This window comes from Galleria mellonella, unplaced genomic scaffold (genome assembly GCF_026898425.1).
Source record: "Galleria mellonella isolate WM207_F2 unplaced genomic scaffold, CSIRO_AGI_GalMel_v1 utg232, whole genome shotgun sequence".
Lineage (NCBI taxonomy): Eukaryota > Metazoa > Arthropoda > Insecta > Lepidoptera > Pyralidae > Galleria > Galleria mellonella.
The window spans coordinates 214,471-239,009 of record NW_026442046.1 but is presented as its reverse complement, the minus strand read 5'-3'; the positions used below and the strand labels follow the sequence as shown (position 1 = coordinate 239,009).

General features: G+C 37.9%; 1 protein-coding gene across 3 annotated transcripts in view; it reads left to right on the top strand.

The window, feature by feature from the left end:
* LOC113523456 (RNA-binding protein Musashi homolog 2) overlaps nt 1–23,561 on the top strand; it is a 185,540-nt gene extending 161,979 nt beyond the window's left edge. For 2 of the 3 annotated variants that reach the window (XM_052894816.1, XM_052894814.1), the window contains exon 4: nt 10,406–19,019. In XM_052894816.1, the coding sequence (XP_052750776.1) occupies nt 10,406–11,113 (708 nt within the window). In that variant the 3' untranslated portion in view covers nt 11,114–19,019. Of the gene's footprint in view, nt 1–10,405; nt 19,020–19,562 lie in introns of those variants that run through there. The other variant, XM_052894815.1, reaches the window with a different exon arrangement.
* Nucleotides 23,562–24,539: the final 978 nt, after the last annotated feature.

Here is a 24,539-nt window from a genome sequence, read left to right as displayed (position 1 = left end):
AGAGCAGCAATTAGAACTAAGGGGTTTTTTATGGGTGGTAATGGAATGGTAACCCCACCCGCGCTATCGGTATACACTGGCGGGGCACCAGTGAAGGATGATAGATGAGGATGAAGCAGGTCAATTAGCCCATCGTGACGAATACAATAAGAATTAACCACGATGGTTTCCAGGGGGAACCACGTGGAGGTCGACCTAATAGGACATATTGCTAGCAATGGGGCTGTCAAACTCCATTGCTAACAATACCTTTCCCCCAAAAGTACTGAGGGGTATATTGTGTTCTCATTTATACACTTTTTTTCATTTTTATGGCTGATAATGGTGTGTCGATTCCATCAAAAGATACGGCCGTTTATGTACCATTTATATCGCATATTTAGACTGTGTTGTATAAAAAAAAAAGAATACAAAAAGAATGTAAATAGATTACTTAAAAAGTGACTGCCTTTAATACCGATTGCTGCTCTTTATATTCACGTAAATATGTTAAATCCAAAAATAAAAATACAGTAAATGAAGAGATGTATAAATTAAGGTGATATATGTATGTATGGAGATGTTAAAGGCTGTATGCATATACTAATATATATACATTTTTTTTTTAATAATTGATAATTTATGGTAACCCCGCCTGCGCGTTTGCTTGGCCACCTCTGTCCCATTTGTGTTTCTACCGTGAAGCAGGACCCTCCGGAAACCATCATGTTTATGTCCAGGTGAATCTGTCACGATGGACCAGTTGAGCTGCCTTTTAATCCTTATTTATCGACTATCAGAAGTACTCCTCTAGTGTTTTTTTTTTTTTAATGTTAGATAATGGAATGGTAACCCCACCCGCGCTATTAATATACACCGGCGGGGCACCAGTGAGAGATGATAGGTGAGGATGAAGCAGGTCAGTTAGCCCATCGTGACGAATTCAACGAGAATTGTTCACGATGGTTTCCAGGAGGGACCACGTGAAGGTCGACCTGATAGGGCATATTGCTAGCAATGTCGAACTCCATTGGTAACAATCCCTTCCCCCCACTCCTCTAGTGTTTACCGTTAGTGCAGGCGGATTTACCGTTCCATTATCACCTTTTACTAAAAAAATTACGTGCATAAATGTTACAAATCCAAAAAATGCAACATATCTCCTTTATACATACATGTCTTGAATTATACTGTGACAATCATTCATACAGTAATGTAACAATATACTGTCTCTTCAAATTTTGTTGTCCGACTTATTAGTTGATGAATCTATTGTCGACTTTCACACTCCTTCATAATTAGAAGGAGACTGAGATATTTTGACAGGAAGTAGAGAAAGTCTTGTCATAATTGTATACTGTATATTTTTATGCAACGAAGAATCAAGCATACGACCCGCCTCATGGTGAGCGACCACCGCACAATTAACGCTTGCAACAACGTAGGCGCCATCCGCGCGTCTTTCTTTGGTGCTGTAGGTGTTCATCGGGCGGGTCGTATGCTTGATTCTCAAAGTCGTTGTATAGAAAAGAGGTATGTTCTTAATTTTGATTTAATTATTCACAATTCCTTGAGAAATTCAAAGGCACTCGGAAGATTCTAATAAAAATTTTTTTGAGGCAGATAGGCAAGCGAACCCCGGATATCGCGTATGGGTCAGTGTGTAAACCATAGATAATCTGATGGTTGTTAGGTCTATGACTATGTAGGTAGATGTTAAGTGCGAACAGTACCTATTTGGTGCCATAGACAAAGATATAGACCCGTGGTTTGTTTCAATTTAATAGAAATTAATGAAAAGGTAACCAATTATCACAGGAACGCTCTCTAAATATGTTTAATAACGAATCAATACGTTCGATCGATTATTCGATTTTTAATCTGTTATTGGATTTCGGCCTAAGAACAAGGAATTACATAGAAGTAGTGATAAAATTGTCAATTCATAGCAGACTAGTGTATAGAAAATGTTATACGGCCGTATAACGCTACCAAATTCAGATGCAACCCGCTTGCATACTTTCTACATAAACTGAGTCCAATATATAATCTAGTAATGTAACATTTGTTATTGACAAATAATTGACATATCAAACATTTTCTATACACTAGCCTGTTATGAATTGAGAAGAATAGCAACTGATGGTGTATCTTTCGTCCTCTTTTTACTAATTATATTTGCATAAAAAGAAAGGAGGCAACCATATGATTTACAGTTTTTATTTTAACATTCCTTCTATGTAATTCCTTGTTCTTAGATTTCGGCTGATCGTCAATGGCCAGATCAGTTATTTGTTTATGTTTTCATTAATTGTGTATTTTTATTAATTCTTGTTACTTCAGAGTACAGGTAGCTTTAGTCTATGACACCACCTGCTGTTCGTGCGCAATAGTTTGGGCTATGGTTGGAATACAGTATTTAGGTTATACTAATATTGACCATAGACAAAATTGGCATGCTAGAATCACTAACACCTAGAAATTGTTAGGTATTAGAAAAAGAACAATGTTAAACCCAATTCTTTTAATCTATGGTAGCTTTCGAACTATTAGGTTAGTGTTGCCATGGTGAAATTTTCTACCATTCTAGGAGTTCTAACCCCATAGAAATAGACAAGAGTATTTAGTTGAAATAGTAGCTTTTATGTTTATCGATACTACTAGTTAGAATTTTTTTCTGTAAATTGGTTTTTGGACATCGCAACACTGACTTGACAACCCTTTCAATTTTGAATACGTTTAGTAGAAAATGGTAATTTTTAGTATTTCTTCCATGAGGTAACATTATGATGTTCTACAAATGGTAGTATTTGTTATAACGATAGTAGAATACTGCTCGGTTAGTCGTAAGTCTGCTAAACAAGTTGTGATGTGTACAGTAAGTATGTGGGCATGAGAACAAAACAAAAAAACACATAGCTTTTATGAAAATGTCCTATTACCATTCTTTCCACAGAAACGTGAGTTGAAAAACATCAAAATTAAGCCTCCCATCATCATTCTCATCTTCTTCATCATGTCAGGCTTTAACTGTCCACTGCTGAACATAAGCCTCCCACTTTGGGGGGGTATGCCAGTAGTTGCCACGCTTGGCAGGCGAGTTGGCAACCGCAATCAGACTTTAGAGTTGTTTTAATAGCGACGCTGCTGCCCATCCCTCGCCGTCCCTTAGTCGGCTCTTACGTTACCCTCTATGGTAACCGCTTACCATCAAATGGGCCGTATGCTTGTTTGCCACTTCAGTGGTATAAAAAACCTAAGTATGGGGGAAGAGATTGTTAGCAGTAATTGTTTCTATCCCCATTGCTAGCAATATACCCGGGCAACTTGCATTTTCCTTAAAATCATGACTCTTAATTTCAAGTGAATTCGTCACGATGTTTCAACTAATCATGGATAGCTTGGGGCGAAAGGGATTGTTAGTAATGAGTCTAATAGCCCCATTACTAGCAATCTCGGTTCCCCCTGGAAACCATCATGGTTAATTCTTGTCGAATTCATCATGGTGGGCCAACTGGCCTGCATTCATTCTCACCGATCATCTTCCACTGGTGCCCCGTCGGTGTATACCGATAGCGCGGGCGGGGTTACCATTGCATTATCACCCATTGAAACACTCGCAGTTTTTTTTTTATACAACTTAGAAATGATGGAAAATGGTAACCGTCGCCTATAGACATGAGCAGTACCATGGACATAACAGAGTACACTGTTTCGCCCATGATACCCCCCGTGCGTTACCATTCCTGAGGACTCGGGTGTTATTCCTCTGTACCATGTAAATTCACGCCATATCCTGTAGTGATACGCAAGCGAGTTGGTTAAACACTAATTTATTCATTGAAAGAATAAATAGAACAAATTATTACCGGCCAGTATTTACAAATTATTAGTGGCCAGTACGTGAACATAATATACTACATCTCTTTTCCTTCGAAAGAAAAAAAATAATAATAATAAAGTAACAAGTTATACAAATAAAGAAAAAAAAAAAAAAAAAATATATTACTTTTTTTTTTTTAAAGAACAACAAATATTTCGATATCTATGTATAGTATATCGTAAGTTTATAACATGACGCTTAGTTATTAACATAAAAGAAACTTAACATCATCAAACATAATAACTAAAAATAAAAATAAAAACACTCCAGATTAATAATAATCATAAAAGAAAATATTAAACTAAGCCTACTATTTTATTCTTTATATTGTTTAACAAATAAGTCTGTCAGCATTCGCGCTGTTCTTTCCTTTGACCTTGTTATAGGAACTAAGGGCGGCGAAAGTGATTTATCACTTAATAGTTTATTTTCACTGTGTGAAGAAGCTGATTGGTGGACATCTGTCGTAACAGTACTAGATGTGGCAATTTCTTTCAAGCTTTGAGGCAACGAAGACATATCGTGAGGAATTTGCCTACGTTTACGTGCACGTTTAATTGAAATCGCTTCTTGTGAAGTGCCGCATTCGAGAAACGCTGCTGGTCGACTTTGAAACAAATGAGCTGCTTTACGAGTTCCTGTAGTACGTGCGACCAATTGACTGCGATTGCGCCTATAACGACTTCCATGTTCATCTTCCACAATATATGATCGGGGTTGACGGGTACGCTCTACAATTGAAACTTGTTTTCTACAACGATTATCAATAAGAGTCGCTTTATCACCTGGAAAGAGAAGTTTCAACGGCCTCGTCGACAGATCATAATGCTTTTTAATTTTTTTCCTGTTTGCCATTAACGCTGAATAATTCCGTTCATTATTCACTTTCTCAGACAGTAACTTTTCAGTAATCGGTAATTTCGTATTTATTCGCCGACCCATTAAAATTTGTGCAGGAGAGTCTAAATTATTCCGTGGTGTAGCCCTAAAATTTAAAAGTGCCATGTAAAAATCTTGGCCCGAGTCCACACATTTCTTTAATATATTTTTTATCGTCTGGACGGTCCTCTCACTCTTTCCGTTAGACTGTGGGTAAAGCGGAGACGACGTCACATGTTCTACTTCCCATTCACGCATAAACCTCCTAAATTCAATCGAGCTGTAAGCTGGACCATTGTCAGTAACTAATTCAGTGGGAATACCGTGACGTGAAAATTGTTCCTTCATAAAATTAATCACGTTTTTAGAGCTCAGACTTTGTAATATTCCAACTTCTACAAAATTAGAAAAATAGTCAACTAAAATAATGTATTTTTTTTCCTTTTGTATTCAAAAATATCGGAAGCTAACTTCCGCCAAGGCAATGCCGGAACAGTATGCTGCAGCAGCGGCTGGCGCCGAGGACGAGGCGCGTGCAGCGCGCACGCCGCGCAGCCCCGCACCGCGCGCTCCACGTCCTCGCTCATGCCCGGCCAGAACATCACCTCGCGAGCACGCCGCTTACACCTCTCTATGCCTAAATGTCCCTCGTGCACTCGCGATACCATATTGTCTCTTAAAGCGCGCGGAATAAATATACAGTCACCCTTGAAAATCATATAATCCATACAATGAAGTTGTTCGCGATAAGGCCAAAAACCAATGATATTCTCATGGACGTCACGTCTATTCTTAGGCCAACCGTTAGTAATATAATTCATCAGTCGTCTGCAGTCATTATCAATCTTCGTTTCAGCCCTAATAATCTTCATTTTTTCTCTTCGCTGAAAGGTACATGTTGTAACACGAAACATGTTTGAATTTCAATTTCGTCAGTAACACGATCATGCATTAGATCTTTTAAAGGTGCCCGCGACAGTGTATCGGCTATATACATATACTTTCCTGGTGTATATACTACCTTAAAATCATAGCCTTGAACTCTCATCATCATCCTCTGCAAGCGCGCCGGAACAGAAACCAATGGTTTATTAAATAAAGTTTCTAACGGCTTGTGATCCGTATGAACGGTGACATCTGATCTACCGTAGATATACTGCCTGAAACGTTCGGCTGCAAACACGATAGCTAGCATTTCCTTTTCTATCTGCGCATACCTGGTCTGAGTGTCGGTTAAAGTGAGCGATGCAAATTCTACTGGACGACCATCTTGCAGTAGCACAGCGCCCAATGCTACACTGGACGCATCAACCGACACTACTACGGGGGTGCGCTCACAGTACAACGCCAACACTGGCGCACTCGCTAGCTTTGCTTTCAGTTTATCCACAGCCTCAGTGTGCTGAGCCTCCCACAACCACTCGGAATCCTTTTTAAGTAATAACCTTAACACATTTACACATTCCGAATAATTTTGAATAAATTTTGCTAAATAATTTATCATTCCTAAGAATCGCTCTAGTGCCTTTTTATCATTAGGATAAGGCATCTCCATTATTGCTTTAACTTTTGCGGAATCTGCTCGCATACCGTTTGCATCAAACTTATGTCCTAAATATGTAATTTCAGACACTCCAAATTGACATTTTTGACGATTAAATTTTATACCAACATTCCTGGCACGTAGCAAAAGACATTTAAGCCTACAATCGTGTTCCTCTTTATTGCGGCCCCATACAATAACATCATCAATGAAAGACTCGACTCCCTCTAAATCTTCTAGATGTTGCCTAATCTTAGCATGAAACACCTCGGGTGCACAGTTAATGCCGTAGGGTAAACGTAAAAACTGGTACCGTCCAAACGGCGTGCCAAACGTACAAAGGTCAGCACTGGCCTCATCAATTTCCACCATCCAGAAACCACACCGTGCATCTAAAACACTGAACACCTGAGCACCACGTAATCGCGCTGCCAACTCGGGCACCGTCGGCAAAGTATAATGCGCACGCCGGACTGCGCGGTTAAGAGGTCGAGGATCCAAGCAAACACGAATGCTGCCATCTTTTTTTGCTACGGGAACGATTGCATTAACCCATTCAGTAGGGTATGTCACCTTTCTGATTACACCTAACCCTTCCATTCTATGTAATTCCTGACGTAATTTGTCCTTAAGTCCCAAAGGAATTTTTCTAGTAGGACAGACAACGGGCTGTATGGTTTTATCTACTATAATACTATATTTCCCTGGTAATTTACCTAAACCTTGAAATAAATCAGAATATTGCTCAATATTTAATGCACTTATTTGATTGACTAAACCTAAAACAATTGAGCTTTCCAACCCGAGTACATTCTGACAGTTAAAATCAGAAATAACAAATGGTAAATTAAAATATTTATTATTATATTGAAAAGTAATTATATCACAGCCTAAAATTGGCAATTGATTACCCGTAAAGGAATGTACTCGTTTTGTGAACGGTTTAAGATTCATAATAGAGAAACCCAAATACAAATATATTTTTTTAGAAATAACATTGATCATAGAACCCGTATCTATTTTTAAAATAATTTTTTTACCATTACACTCCATTACCTCTGTCCATTCCAAAGACGACTTACTCTGTTTTCTGCCCTCCTCAATAGTATCCACAAAAACCATTTCCTCATCACTATTGTCACTCGCCGATTCTACACTGAGATTTAATACTTTGCGCATCGCTTTCTTTTGTACACACACTCGCGCGAAATGTCCTTTTTTATCACATACATAACACGATGCATACAGCGCGGCGCAGTGCTCGCCGCCGGGGCACCGGCCGCCGCACGCGGGGCACACGCCGCGCGCCTCCCGCTGCTGCTCCTGCTGCTGGTAGCTCGCTGCGCCGCGGCCACGGCCGCCGCCACGCTGTCGCCTTCCGTTCGACCGGAACAAACCCCGTGTGGGTCGAGCGCCTCGGACGACACTCTTATCGTGAACCGCGTTCACTTGAACAACTTCCGGTGTCCTGTCTATACATAAACTTTCTTCTTTAGACATCTCTGCCGCCTGACATATATGTATCGCCTTGTTTAAAGTCAAGTCGTCCGTACGAAGAAGCCTGTCTCTTACAGTGTTGTCGATGATACCACATACAACTCTATCTCGTAACAAACTCTCTTGTAATTCATTAAATTCACATTGTTGACTCAATACTCGTAAGGCGGTCACATATAGATCAATATTTTCGCCGTCTTCTTGGTTGCGTGTAAAAAATTTAAATCTTCTTACCGTAATATTTGGCTTCGTGGCAAAATAAGTATCAAATTTTTTTAACAAACAATTGATATCATCATTCGTCTCGCCATCGTCAAAAGTGAAAGTTGTATAGACCTCGTATCCGGCCGGTCCTATGAGGTTAACCAACAAACTTGCCTGAACTTCCTTAGGTTCCTTACTAACTCCAGAAGCCTTCAGAAAAATCTCAAACATTTTCCGCCATTTTCGCCACGCTTCCGAGCGTGCAGCCGGACCACCATCAAGCGACAATTCCGCTGGAGGACGCGCGTGCTCCATATTTACGAATATAATTTACAATAAATTATATCAATTTTAAAAAAAATATTTGATATTTATGATAAAATATGAATTTTAAAACTATAAAATGAACGCACCGCTGCCACCATGTAGTGATACGCAAGCGAGTTGGTTAAACACTAATTTATTCATTGAAAGAATAAATAGAACAAATTATTACCGGCCAGTATTTACAAATTATTAGTGGCCAGTACGTGAACATAATATACTACATATCCCACCCTTCAAACCGAAACACAGCCATGCAAACACAACTGCTTCACGGTAGAAACAAAAAGTTTACAGTAACGCATTGGCTAATTGTTCTCCAGTTAGTATGGGAGGCTGTAATTTTTTATAATTTTTCAATCCACATTTCTTGATTAAAATAATACAAAAAAAAAAAAACATGTACTGTATGTGAATATGTACTCGCAAACCCAGTTATATTGTACACATCATGACGTCACAGACCCGGCATGCCCTCTACCGTCACAATACACACAAACACCTCGAAAATACCATTAATTATGTACACCATATAAATGGACTCAGAAATGATATGTAAAGTTGTACTCCAAAAATGTTAGTCCGGATTTTTAATAGTAACTTTTATGTAATTTTTTTATACAACTTAGAATGGCAAACAAGCTGACGGCCCACCCAATGGAAAGTGGTAACCGTCGCCTATAGACACGAGCAGTACCGTGGACATAACAGAGTATACTGTTTCGCCCATGATACCTCCCATGCGTTGCCATTCCCGAGGACTCGGGTGTTATTCCTCTGTACCCAGTAAATTTTAAATGTATTTTTTCAATTTATCATTATTCGAACGTAAACTGGTTTACAAGCACTGTTAAATAGTCAATTTTTTTATGATTCTACTGCTAGGTTCAAAATGTTATCTGCTGAGAAGAATTCGCGAGAAACTCCAACAGTTACGTCTTTTAATATCGTTATCAGTATGGGTTATACTGAAATACCGTATGATTGAAATTGTCCTGTGGTCCCGGCATAGAATGGACCACCCCTTCCTTTACCGTGGGTGTCGTAAGAGGCGACTAAGGCAGGACGAGGGTTGCCCAGCAGCGTCCTGCTTAAAACATCACCAAAGCCTAACTGACGTTGCCAATCCGCCTGCCAAGCGTGGCAACTATTGGCTAAACCACCCAATAAGGGGATACTTATGTTCGCAGTGGACAGTTTATGTCTGGTATGATGATTTAGTTTTATTATTTCATCACCGTTTCATCCGTTAACTGTCCGCTGCTGAACATGAGCCTTCCCCATAAGGGGAGTATTGCCAGTAGTTGCCACGCTTGGCAGGCGGGTTGGCAAACGCAGGTAGGCTTTTAGAAATGTTTTAAGAGGAACGCTACTGCCCATTTCTCTATTACTAAGTTCCCTTAGTCGCGCCTTACGACACCCACGGGAATGGTAGGGGTGGTCTACTCTATGCCGGGTTAACACGGGAGTTTATTTACATGAAATTAAATTACATTACAAATTAAAGTGATGAAATAATGTGATAATTGTAGTAAAACATTGATTAGTAAGCAAAATGATCGGGGGGTTTCATACTTTGATGGTATATATATGTATATACCTGATTAAAAGTAGGAGAAAGTATTTTTTTTTAATGGAAGATAATGGAATGGTAGCCCCACCCGCGCTATCGGTATACACCGGCGGGGCACCAGTGAGGGATGATAGGTGAGGAAGAAGTAGGTCAGTTAGCCCATCGTGACGAATTCAACGAGAATTGTTCACGATGGTTTCCAGGGGGAACCACGTGGAGGTCGAGGAGAAAGTAATTAGGTATTAAGTAGGTAATTCACTCATACAGAGATACCGTACAATGCTTTTTAAATTTATTAATTTTTACACATACCACTGTCGATTACGTATTGATGTGTCGTGTGATTTTTCACTTTATTTTTATAACATTAGAGAATACTTTGCCTTAGAAAAGATTTTTTTCTTTTTTTTTTCAATATTACAGTAAATATTTGCTAATGTTAAAACAGCTGCAATCATTTCTCAGTCCATACTGTACCAGTATATAGTGTGGATAGCGCGTACTGAGCGGCGGCCGCGCGCAGAGGTCGCGCGGCTTCGGCTTCATCACATTCCAGGAGGCGGCGTCCGTGGACAAGGTGCTCGCCGTGCCCGTGCACACGCTCGACGGCAAACGCATCGACCCCAAGCACGCCACGCCCAAGTCGGCGCCGCGCCCCGCCAAGACCAAGAAGATCTTCGTGGGCGGCGTGGGCCAGGACACGTCCGCCGACGAGGTGCGCGCCTACTTCTCGCAGTTCGGCCTCGTCGAGGACGCCGTCATGCTAATGGACCAGCAGACCAAGCGCCACCGGGGCTTCGGCTTCGTCACGTTCCACTCGGAGGAGGCCGTCGAGCGCGTATGTGACATACACTTCCACACGATAAAAAATAAGAAGGTGGAGTGCAAGCGCGCCCAGCCCAAGGAGGCGGTGGCGGCCGCGCCGCTGGCGCTCGGCAAGAGGCTGGTGCTGCGGCCGGGGCGCGGGCTGGTGTACGCGGCGGGCGGCGCGGGCGGCGTGGGCGGCGTGGGCGTGGGCGTGGGCGGCGTGGGCGGCGTGGGCGCGGCGCACGCGTACCGCTACGCGCCGTACGCGCTGCCGGCCGCCGCCGCGCTGGTGGCGCCGCCCGCGCCCGCGCCCGCGCCCGCGCTGCCGCAGTTCGGCGCCGCGTACTCGCTGGCCGGCGTCGACATGTCCTCGTTCCAGGGCGTGGACTGGGGCGCCATGTACAGCCTGCCCATGTACATATAAGCGGCGACGCCGGCCCCTTAACCCCACCCGCCTAGAGGTCAGGTTCTGCTATGATTTCTCACGATGGTTCCTATATTTTGTTTTCGTGTAGGCACTCGTCTTGCCGCGCTCGGACACCGAGGAATACAGTATTCTTAAATTAGATAAGTCTGTCGGCTCACTACTTAGGCTAAGTGCATTCGAATGAAGCAATACCCACGGTGAAGCGTTTCGTTTGAAATTAAATTTAAGATGATCTCAGAAGTATAATTTAGTTTGGAAGCGAGATGGAAAGTTTGTTTTGGACATGTGTAGCGTAGTGCACGTATATGGCAATATTATTAACTTATTTAACGAATGTAACTATGAATCTCTCATATGGCTCTGTATTTTTTTTTTATATAGTAAGCAACCGTGCGGCCGCGGGCGGCCGGTGACGCGCGCACATCTCCCCTGCCGAGTCGTGCTCGTTTGAAAAGAGAATTACATAAGATAGAAGAAAAAAAAACTGCATTTTGTGCCATTGTCTTTCATCGATCGAGGAATCGAGTTTCATTTGCAATATCTCTGTCTCGACGGTTCGAACGCTCTATCTCTGTCGCCAGAATTGCATTTGAAACGTTGATTCTATTTTGTGCCAAATCGCGCGTCCTTTGAACTGGTCACTGGCCAGTTTTCTTATTCATTCCTAATTATTAAATTATAAAACATTAAAAGACGTATCACTTACGACTTTCGTGTGATATTTTATTAAAAAAATAAATTGTAAAAAAAATGGATAACTCTTTTTCGAACTACGTATAAAAATAGTAATTTATCTAACTTCAATTTGGTATTAATAAATGCAATATAAAATGTAGAAATTGCCATAATATTGCATTGTCTCTGGCAAAATGTCTTAAGTGTTGCCTCTTTTAAAAATTTTTTTTTTCGAAGCGCATCACCGGTCGCCCGCCGCGTCATCCCAGCTCATTTTTCATATACATATCTTACTGAGCAAAAGCAATCTCATCATAGTATTATATGTATGACTTACGTAGATATTATAGCGGTACAGTGTTGGCGTTTGGTGAGTTTTGAATTTGGCAGCTTTATCTTTTAATTTTTTTATTTTTTATTATACACATTTTAAAGACTGTTACTAGATGACATTATTTCGTATGTTAATTAAAATAAAAGCTATTCTGTCATCGAGATATGGTCTAATACAGGTACAGGGCTTGATCTAGCTTTTTTGCCTCTCCGGGCAAACTATATCTGACGCCTTTGATAATGTTACAAAAACATTCTAACGCCTGTACGTCCTTATTTTCTTATTGTAACGTACTATTCTGTCATTCCTCATTTTTGCCCGCTCGGGCAATTGTCTCCCTTTCCCTAGATCTGGCCCTAACTAGGCAGCTGTTTTTTTAGAACCACAAATAAACTCACTGAACGGCGACATTGTACGATTTAGAGTAAAGTTAATTAGTTTAGAAGTGATAAGGGAATGCAACTAACACATCGTGTGTGACAATAAGCTAAGTATTAGCCGCTGTAGACTGTCGCCGCCTGTTTTTGCCTGAACCACCCTGTATATGTAAGTGACATGGATATCACGGTCTTTATACAAGAGGCCCACGTTGGGCGCCAACGGTCCCACGTCGGGCGCCAACGGTCCCACGTCGGGCGACAATTTAAACAATGGTTGTATAGAATTATTCGAATGGGATGTTTTGTACTTGCAGAGAGTAACTTTACTAGGAATTGGTATAGAGGTAGAAATTTCTAGCTTTGTATTTGTATTGATTCTCGCTTCGCTTTGGTTGGTTGCCTATATAGTGTAGTTTTGTATTAAATTATGGCGAGGTTATTTCTTCATATACACTAGTTGTTCTTCTAAAGATATTGTTTTTTTTTTTTTTGTAAGCTATCTTCTTGATAGATTTGTATTAAAAAATATAATTTGTTCCTATTTTGTGTACTTAAAAACACATATTGTAAAATAGCATCCCATTCGTTAAATAGTACTTAATTTACACCTAGTTGATAGTTTAAAAAGCAATATTTACATTATTACCCTGTGATTATTGGAGTATTACGTGAAAAGACATTATGGTTGTGTTGGTGCAATTCGTAGGCTAAGTGGGGACATAGTCCTTGCAGTATTAACATATTACGTACTTAAATAACTTAAAAAGAAATATATATATATATATATATATATATATATATATATATATATATATATATATATATATATATATATATATATATTTGAAACGTCTAAATCTCTTATCTATCAACAAATGTTATTTTATAATACACTTTTTTTACGTAAACCGAAAAAGAACTGCCATTATCGAAATTAGTTCTCATGTTTTATGAAAAAAAAAATTTTGTGAACTTGACGTTAAACTTGCTTTCGAACTAAGTTGATGGACAATAATGGATACTTAATTACTGTTAGGCACACCGGCGGGCCGGTAGCAATAATACTATTTCATAAGACACTCCGACGTTTTGCTCGGTTGTCTTCTCTGGCGCATTCGACAGTTGGCCCCATCTCTTTCGGTATGTAAAAAGGGATGGCCTTTATGACGAATGCGGAGTGTTGAGAGTATATTCGTGTGTCGCATTTCTATAGTGTAACAGAGACGGCAATATTCGAGTCGAGCGGGAAACGTCGCGATGTGTCTGGCTCAGGCAAAGGCAGGCGGTAAGTAGAGCCAATGCATGCGGTAGCTTGTCGGCAGCATTCCCAGCCAGCCGACTCACTATGTAACCTTGACGTGTGGGAGGCCGAACGTAAAGCATGGAAACATTTGTTTATCACCCGTAATTCCTGTTGTGAATTTGAAATCATTAGTGTCGTTTTTTAAAGGTGCGTTTTCTACGAGTGAAACAGAATGTTTTCCCCAAAGAAAATCTAGTTTTAATAGGTGAGAAAATTGATGTTTCCCGTACAGACGCGTTCAGCTGTCGAGTTAGTATGGTAGACTCAATTTTCTAATCGCCCTTCGACTAATGTTTCCTTGACATATATGTTTAAAATTTCTATATACTTTAAAATTTATAATCCTATATTTGGGAATTCTAAATAGAAAGTTTGATATGTTATAAATTTGCCTAATAATTATGCCTCCTGTGGTATAAATGGGAATACTTGGGCACGGGCATTCGAGGCGGGTTTGAATCCCGTCCGATTAACCTGTCGAGTTAAATTTTAGTTTATTTTTGCAATGTACAATATATATCTACCTAATTGATATATATTCTCAATGTTTCTGTGTAAAAATGAGCGCTTGAACATGTAATCTAAAGATTTGAAGTAAAAAAAATTAATTCAGTATGTAACAAACAAAGGAATTCTGGCAAACAGTTTTATTTTTTTTTTCACAACATCCACACGTCACGGCTACCAAATGCTATATCACATGTATACACTACCTACCCTTATTATTATAGCAGTATTGTTAGTTTAAGTAGGTTAGTAACCTCCTGAGATTATTGGCGCGAGTCGTATCAGTTGTGGGGAATTGTTTTGTGAATTATTCATTTGCGTATACGAAGCAGCACGCAAAGTTGTTGCCGAATTCTAGAACAGTCTAGAAGATATAAAGATGAGTTGATTATTTGATGTACAATCGAGTGACTAGTGTAAGTTTGTCAAAGGTTTACGTTCGCGTTTGTGTTTGCTTTGCTAATTGGATTATCTCTGAGTTTCCGAAATCGTCCACTAGAGGCGTGAGTGTCACAAGTTTCAATACAAATTGGCGGCGCAAACGCATACCGGTGACGTGAGTCTTTGTACTTCTTTGTTTTGAAATAAGAATTATATTTTGTTTTCCGTCCGTTGATTTGACGTATGATACAGCATTACATTCCCGCGACTGTACGGCTCCCGCCGCTCGCCCAGTGACAACACCTTTTGTACATTAGCATTTTTCCTGAAGTCTCAGTATTAGATTGTCTATGATATATTGTGATGTTTCACGTAGACCCTCCGTCGGCGGCCGCTTTGTATCTTGCCAAATTATAACAGCGGTATTGCCCTGTTTGATGTTTGTACTTAATTGTCTCGTAATTCGACCTCTCATCGATAAATTGTCCCTTGGGCCGTCGAACGACTTTAACAAGTATATATATATTATTATTATTTTATTTTTCTATAAAACACCCTTGTATTCGTTACACTGGTTTTTAACCCGCTACCATCCGTTGTCTAGAGTTGATTTTTGTTTTTCATTATTTGCAACGGATGTGGGCTAGTTAGTGGTAGTTTTGTATTTAGTGAACCTAGTTGCCCGTACATTGTGTAAGGTGCACTTAGACATACGCGATGTGTCATTACATTTATTATTAGTACCAATGAACGTGTGTTTTATTTCCGTAGCTAAAGTGGGGTAGATCCTTACGGGTTGCGGTCATGTACCCTCACCTTAGATGCACGTTATGTTGAGAAGCTGTAGAATTTTGAGTGTGAACGTGGTCCCAGTTTGGGCGCCATTTTGGCACCCGCCTGGGCCCATAACCTCTGGGTGGGGCGAAGATATGGTAAGTTCCGACGAGGCATGTAAAATAGTAGAAACATATAAGTATATTGTGACTAACATGATCTGGACTTCTAGGCAGCATGGTTGGCATGGAATATACGTAAAAATGAATTCTTCCAGTACTTCTCTGTCAATTCTCCAGGCATATGCCACACGTTGGTTGTGAAACGTGCTATTATAATATCTCTTTCAATGACACATATTATACTTTTGACTCGGCTGTCCGAAATAACTTGGTTGGTACCTATCTAAAAAATTTTAACTCATATTGACATAAAACGAACTTTATAATTGAATTAAGTTTATATATATTAGGGCTATAATAGCTGTAAACGTATAATTGATTTTAATAAACAGTATTCTAGTACTTGTCGAATTTCAAACTACACAAATTATTCCGGACGTCCGAATCGAGACGCGACGTTCGACGCACTGAAAGAGATATTGGTTAAGTAGACACGTAGTGTAGACCTCTTAGTGTCGCTTCGCTTAGGCCTACGGTCTTCCTATACGAGACGGAGATAGAATTGTTTTGCCAAACGTTCAGGCCAAAATTTAGCCAAATACTTTGCTCAATGTCCTCGGGGGGACGCTATCGCAGCTTAGTCAACTTTGAAAGAAAAAAAATAAAACTTATTGAATTGACTCGGGAGATTTCGTAACACGTGAAATATTAATATTAAATTAAAAATAAACCCCTGTCTAGTTAATTTAAAAATTTTGATATTAATTAAACGAATGATTGTTATGATATCTCTCGATTACAATTCACCGACACGTGAACACAGTAATGACTGAGCGCCATTTTGTGTCTGTGAAAAAGGCGGGAAATTATAGTCGAATGTCAAACCGATATGTAGCATAAGAATGTGACAATAATATGATGGACGTTGCCAACTGGACGCTAAATTCGTTGCCATAACGACGATACATTCCTCTCTAGTCATTTTTACTTAGTTCTCTATAGTATTTGGCGGGAAACAGAGTCTTATCTTGCTCAATACTTACTCTTGCATAGACGTAGTTGATTTATGCTTCGCATTTAGTGATGTGCCATACACAGGCGTCACCGACGCGTCACGCTTACCCGCGAATCCAGGAACACTGGACCAATGTTAACAACTTGGATATATTAATAATATAGTATATACATGGAATAAATATACAATTTTTGGATTGGTATAATATGATATGTTAAAGAAAATTAATAATAATTATTATGTTGTGTGTTTTAATGTATGGCAATGCTAGAGTAGTGGTGTAGTGTAGACATTTTGAAGTTTTACATACATATAATGATATATAAATAAGTAACTAACCGAGAGCAATAAATTAATATTACAGCACGCGCGCGCTGCGGCTAAGGCGACACGGGCGCGGGGGCATATTAGTCTTGGTCAAAAACTAATAACCAGGTGTCTCGCTCTGTTTCGAATATACTAGATATTTCGGTCACAAGATTAACTCGAAAACATCTACCCTATCCGGTATTATTATTGTTCGTACCTGAGTATTTTAACAGTCATATAAAAAAAAAACTTTTATTTATATAATCTTGTCTATGGTACTTTTTCTTTTATTAGAAAACCAGTCTGTGAACAATAATAATACAACTTCCCGCCTTTAGGAAAATTAAAAAAAAAATGACTGATGTCTATGTATAGGACCACGGTATTCAAACGAGACAGCTTTCGGCCTAAAAATATGTGTAAAAGTCTTGCATTGGTTACATGATTGGACATTTTATGAATTAATATTATGCAGGACTGTTAGAATCTGGTTATATAGTTTTTGATGCAACTGAATTTTAATATAATGATAAATTGCACGTTATAGCTAGGAAGGGGGGAAGGCACGGCAGCGCGCGCATAGTTTACTATATACACACATGCATACAATATAAAATATTACAATATTTTTGTATAATAGAATTGGTGTATTCAGTAGTCAGTTGGTATTGTATTTTTAAAATTAATCGTGATAACTTGTTGATAAGTCAGTTTGTGATTTTACGCGTAGGCGCGGCTCGGCGCTTCGGCGTGCAGTCTTGTTTTGCTTTTATATCGACCGTTGTGGTACTGTTTTAACTGGACAAATGGGAATATTTTTTTTTTATTATTTTCGCACAGGGACTAGTGTTGCCCGATATAAAAATTCTACTACAGAGTAGGCACTTAAGTGCGGCAAGTTTAAATAGCCTGTTTTGTAGAGCTATCAAGTGATGTTGGATGATCTTATATAATTTTTTATGGACAGAATTGTAAATGTTTGTACCTGATTAATTTAACAAAGTGCACATTTAAGCACATATGCCTAAATTGTCAAAACTGGCGCCAATGCTTTAATAAGGGCATAGACACTATCTAACGACGACAAGAGTGTACATTTACAATTTAGCGTAATACAGATGGTATCTTAGATTCGTATGCCAACATATACAGATTTGTATAATGCTTTGATACGGTAAATTGAAAGATTTCATTCGTAGCAATTAACAAACCATTTCTATAGACAATATTTCCTACTTGTCCCGTTATAATAGTGGAACACGTTAATTATACCCGGCTGTTTAAATGGGGGGTATTGTTTTAATGAAACTTGACAGCACATGACTCTGTGACTTTGTCGGTTAACATTCTATGGATATGTCGTGAATAGTTCATCATTCTTACATTTACTTGTTGATAATGTAAGTTGTGATTGTAGAGCTTGAGGTATATATATTATGTATATGTCAATATGATTGTACTTTAAAAATGCTTGCAAAGTCACAAAAATGGTATATATAACATTCCTTTATGTATATTTTGGTCATAATACAAGTTATGCATCTTATTTATTGGTAGTTAACCTATTTATCGATAATTATAGTTCCATAGATATTAGATATGGGCTGTTTTTTTTTTTTTATTTATACACGATCTGCTATAATATAGAAAAACATTGTGCAATACTGGAGTTTTGTCTGTGTCTTTGAGGTTTGTTAAACCTGTAGATAGGGGGTCTGGGCCCGTAGATCCGTAGATACCCGTATTGGATGGATATATAAATTCTCTATGGTCCCGGAGCATAGTAATTGTCTATGTCATAATCTATACCGCTCAACCCTCGCTTATCGTGCGATGACAACCACATTGAATGTTTTGTAAAAGTAAAGGCGTAACATTTTGTAGTTTTTCTTTTGTATTTATCTTGGATCAGACGTCATATTTGGTCGGAAAAGTTACTTTCACTTTTTTTATCAAAATGGCGCGTATTTAGAGGTTATGAATGGCCAGTAACGGCCTCTAGCTAGCAGTAGAGCGCAACAGCGCGCCTCAGACGCCATTAACAAAATATCTATGGTTCATCTTCACTTAGTCAAGTCTTAGAAATAAATGGTAACAACACGAGCTGTTCTTTCATTTATCGCTTACATTTATTTTTTGTACCTCTTCGTTAGTATAGATAAGACATGGAAGTAGTATAGAGGCTTCGAGTCCCACTTTGGGCGCCAGTAAGGTTTTTTTTTTTATTAGAAATATATCCCCGACTTGGTAGTGCAGCCCTATTCACCTTGCAGCTTTATAAATACGTCATTTTATTTGTTTTTGTGTTGTTTTATCTATACTTGGATATATTTTACTAAATACATGATGTTTACACAAAGCTCTGACGTATCTATACAGTTATTGTTTGGGAATAGTGGACTCATAGACTACACGCGTGAATATTTTGGCTCAATTCATATACATTTCTGTTATCTATGCCAGGATATAATCCTAGACATGGAAAACGGAATCTGGCATAGTTTGGTGCACCATTAAACGAAATGTACCACCATATTTATTATTAAAAAAAAATGGGTATAGTTTATGGTGTGCCAATGTGTTGCCAATGTAGAATTGCGCCATAGAGTCACGCGTGTAGGTTTTAGTGTGGACAAACTTGGATAGATGCATGACGACGTACGGAGCGGTGTGTAGCAGAGTGCATGCATTGTCAACGGCGCCCCGGGACCTGCAAGACTGAAGACAACTGAACATATACGGTGAGACAATACTGATACCATCCCTTGCTTCAATCGAAACGGTAATTTAAATTTGGAATCCCGACCCATTCTTGGTACGAAATTTTCAACCAGTTCCACAAATCGTTCCAAAATTGTGACGGCCATTTTCGAAATCATATATTTTAAATTTTCATTTAATGGATTTTAGTATCATTTTTATATTTTTTTTTTTCTAATTAGAATTATTGGTCGGTGTTTAATTAAAAGCTATTTGTTCACATCAGTATTGTCCACGTGCAAATAAATCTTTAAACTTCGCTTAGTTTTTATTTGACTCCATTTAAGTAAAGTGCATCCCAGTAACAATAGCTGTAGATTATAGACGACGTTGGGTGCTGGGCCATACATGTAGTACCATCGTTGGCGAGTTGCGGCGAGGAACGAGTATGAAACACGATGCAGTATTTATTTAATTATGTATTAAAAATAAATTATTTAATTATTAACTTTAATTAACAGTTGCAAATCTTTTAGATTTTGTCTACTAGTGAGTATATTTTGAAAGGGCGTTTTCTTTTTACAACGCCGTTCCTAAATGCAATTAACGACGTATAAATTGTCTCCTATCTGTTCAAAGTTTATCTAGACCTAATTAAGAGACAATTTTTTTTTTAATTTAGGCTGGCCGCGTATTTTAAAATGTAACAATTTTTCTTATTTCACGTATTTTGGTGGGGCTAACTAGTTTTTATATTTATATATATATATATATGATGAAAATGCATAATATAAACGTCTCTACAACAAAGGCTTTTGCAGCTTGGAACCTGATTTCAACAAAAAAAAACATTCCAAGGGTGTTTTTGACGTGCCAAGTAAGAAAAAAAAAGTTTTATTAACTAAACGTCATTTACTCGCATCTCGCTCTAACTCTAAATTTAGCCCTAGTTTGGATGGTCGATTCATTTACTTTTTTTTTTTTATAATTCCAAAAAAGAAATGTGATGAGACAACGATCTCTTTTGCTTATAAGAGTTTTATATTTTTTTTCAATATTGAGTAGTTTGGTAGTCTCTTGTAGTTTGAATGTAGATATAAAAGATGCATATCATCCGAGAGACCCTGAAGACACAATCGTTATTGTGCCTTATGTATGTTCTTTATCGAAAAAATAAAAAATGATTTGACTATGGAAACGTAGATTCATTTCTAGAAGTAGAACACGGACCAAAGATGTCGATTAGTTTGTGAAAAAAAAATGGAATAAAATATTTTTTGTATAATATTATCTTTTCTGTTATCTTCGTGGTTAAGGCCTTTTCTTATAACAATGAATTAGCAGTTTTCTCATATTGTAGTGTATTTAGAAAAATAAAATTACTATTGTAATCGATTATTATACAACAAAGATATGTAGGAACCCTTTTTTGTAGTAGTACAAAGTAAATTAAGTATTTTGTGACTGTATTGTAACTGTCATAATTTTGACATGTCTTCCTTACACGATAGACTGAAAGTAGTCACCCGTTAACATTAATTTTCAATATCCCGTACCGCTGGGATGCACTAGATTGGTTTCTGAAATGTAAGGGCACTTGTTTAGATCTTATCACGTCACCCGCCTTCATAACTGTCAAAATTCCCGCGTTTTTCAAAATGTATCGTCTAAAAAAAAGTTGTCTATGGTAGTTGCAGTTCAACAAAAAGATCTGAAAAAGTGCTTCTTCAATACCACTGGGAGTAGCATTCTCTCATCGTAGTTTAATCAAGTGTTCAGTAGAATAAAACCCCAGTACAACAAATAAAATGTACGCAGAGTGCCTATACGTGTGACAATATTAAAATCACACCTTTGTTTCTATTATAGTACCTACTTATCTATCTACGAACACGAATCTTATTTATCATCTAACAAAAAGACATACTAAATTTACAAGTAAATGTTCAGTGTACTTACTTACTAATTAATATTTACTCTGTCTATGTTAGTTCAAATAATATAAAAAAAAAAAAGTACCTACCAGTCAAGTTTATAAATACGAAATATAAATGAGACGTGTTCATACATAGTTCATCGTACTTTATACGTATCTAATGTTGATTTTTTTTTTATTTTAGACATTTTTATTTCGGTAACAAATAGTTATCCAAAGTATTGTTATTTCGAAGAATTGTTTTCGTTTATTGAACTTACATTTTAGAGATTAGGTTTTTCCTACATTTAAGTTGTTCTTATCGCATTTTTGTTTCTCTTCACGCATTTTATTTGGCAGTGTTCAATCCTTACTACGAGAGCTGTATTAAACTCGTTTTATAGGCCCATTACAATCAAATTCAAACAATAATCAATTTTGCTGATATTATTAATAATATTATACTTATATGTACGTACTTAATGTTTTTTAACTATCTCTTGACATAAATTACATGGAATTCTCTTTTTAGAGTTACAAAAATGCGAATTACATACCTACCATAGTTGTTTTATAACTTCTGTAAATAATTTAGCTTAAGGTTGTTATCGAAAATTTAATGTGTGTGTATTTATAATGTACTGACGTTGTTTAACATTGATTAGGGGTGATTTTTAGATTAGGTACATCTCTATAACCATTTGCTCTATGGAATTTGATAATAGTTTTTCTATCGATTTTAAAGTAGATTCTTGAACTTCTATTACCTAACCCTTTAAAAATGGCGGTTAATAGTAATTGAGAAAAAAGTATGATATCTATATATATAACAAAAGAGATTAAATTGTATTTGTATCCTATTTTATTTCCATTACGAGTATTTTTTTTTTTATTATTAACCGCCATATTTTAATAGACAAAAAGTGCGCCACGAATTTTTATCGTAAGTTCTTAATTATATTTAGTCGTAGCTCGTGATTACTCGCCTACGGGTATGCATTTTTTTTTTACTGAATCTACAAATATATTCAATTATACGCTGTGTTGCCATATTCAAGATTAAAAGGACTAGTGGTAGTAAATTATAACTGTATGCAGTTAATAAATGGATAGTGCGTACACACTGTACATAATGAAACAAGAAACCTGGAAAAAGAATAGGACTGTTTAGTAACCTTACTGAAAATATAAAGTTACCCACTTAATAGAGAACTAATGTCTTGAATATTTATATTAACATAGATAAAACAAGGTTATAATATTAAAAAAAAAATAGTTTCTTCGATCTCGGAGTCAAGAGTTATTGTTAAACAATAAAATAAATATTTTCAAGAAATTAAGTTCGAATCTACGTGCTTCAAAAATGAAATTTAATATGACTGTATGTATTAAAGAAATAAACACAAGATGTGAAAAATACGATGGCTAAGGATTTTAGATGTAAAAAGTATTGATAGCAAAGAGTGTTGCAACAAGAAAAAAAGGACCAAGAAACGTTGCCATATCGCGACAAGAAAAAATGTAAGAAATAAAAATTTCATAACACTGGCTGGTTGAAACGTCTGACAAGGAAACTGGCTTGCATTTAGGTGAACGCATTTCCATTGCTATTCAGCGATGTCATGCTTCAGAGTCCTGGGTACCCTACCGGTGGTGATTTCAAGGAAATTTGTTACCTATATATAAAAAAAATCATTAAATATATATTACCTTTCCAATTACAATGTTAACAAACTTCTTATTCTTAGAAAACAACTTTTAACATTATGAAGTCGGAGATTTTTTAAAGTTTTTGATAAAGTTTGGACTGCACGTGTACTCACCTCTTTGTTGAAAATTGGTATTCTTGAAAATGGTTCCACAGCGTCCCAACCAAAGGTTTCTAGTCGGTAGTTTTTTATCGAAGTATTATGTATGAAAGTTCTTAGCTTTGAATATCGTTCTATCGGACGGCGTTGGAAGTAATTTCACAAATAAATGGTTTACATTCGAGTAATTGTTTTATTTTTTTATATAAGCCTCACCCCCTAAGAAGTTTGCCAATAGTTGTCACACTTGACAAGCAGATTGACAAACACAGTTAAGCCTTAGAGATGTTTTAAGAGGGACGCTGCTGCCTGTCTTTCGCCCTCCTTAGTCGCCTCTTACGACACCCACGGGAAAGGAAGGGGTGGCCTATTCTATGCCTAGATCACATGGCCATACCATACTATACATACAAGTGCCTACTTGTATAATATGGAATCATAGCATTGTTTTAATCAATCAATCTGTTATTATATCCGAAATGTGAGTACAATTTGGATCGATGAAAGAAGAATTAGGAAAGAGTTATCGAGCATGAATGAATGGAGACGTCGGTAGGGGCCGCCGTAGACGAATGTATGTCGACCAAATAGGCGACGTGCTGAGGAAAGGCCAAATTAAAAGTGCCCGTAACCGGCGAGCGTGTATGAAAAGATTGATATATGTGCAGGAAGCGAGAGAGGTTTGTTTGAATCGAAGCATTTGGCGTTCTATAGTACTACCCCAGCGAGGGTGGCGTGACAGATATACATACAATTTGGTCTTATGATTTTAATTATATTAAACCATAGACACAAGCTACTGATTGCAGACAATCAAAATTGGCCGTGCCCACGTTGAATCAACGACTATCAAAACGTTTATTACATTTAGATAGGAAAAACCTCAATATAATGATAGGGACAATAACGGGTCATTGTCCATTAAACAAACATTTATACACAATAGGAGGCATAGACAGCTCTTTATGTCGACGCTGTTTCAACGCCGAAGAAACAGCTGCTCACGTAATCCTGGAATGTGAGGCTGTGGCCCATCAACGTTTAGAAATCCTCGGAACGGTGAGGTCGCTCCGTGAGGCCTGTGAAGATCCCAGGAAGCTTGTGCGCTTCTGTACGCAGCTGGGCTGGCTGTGCTGGCCACGACTCATACGCACAATGGCCCAAATGAGAAGCTAAGCGCGGAAAAGAGACTCCAATTTA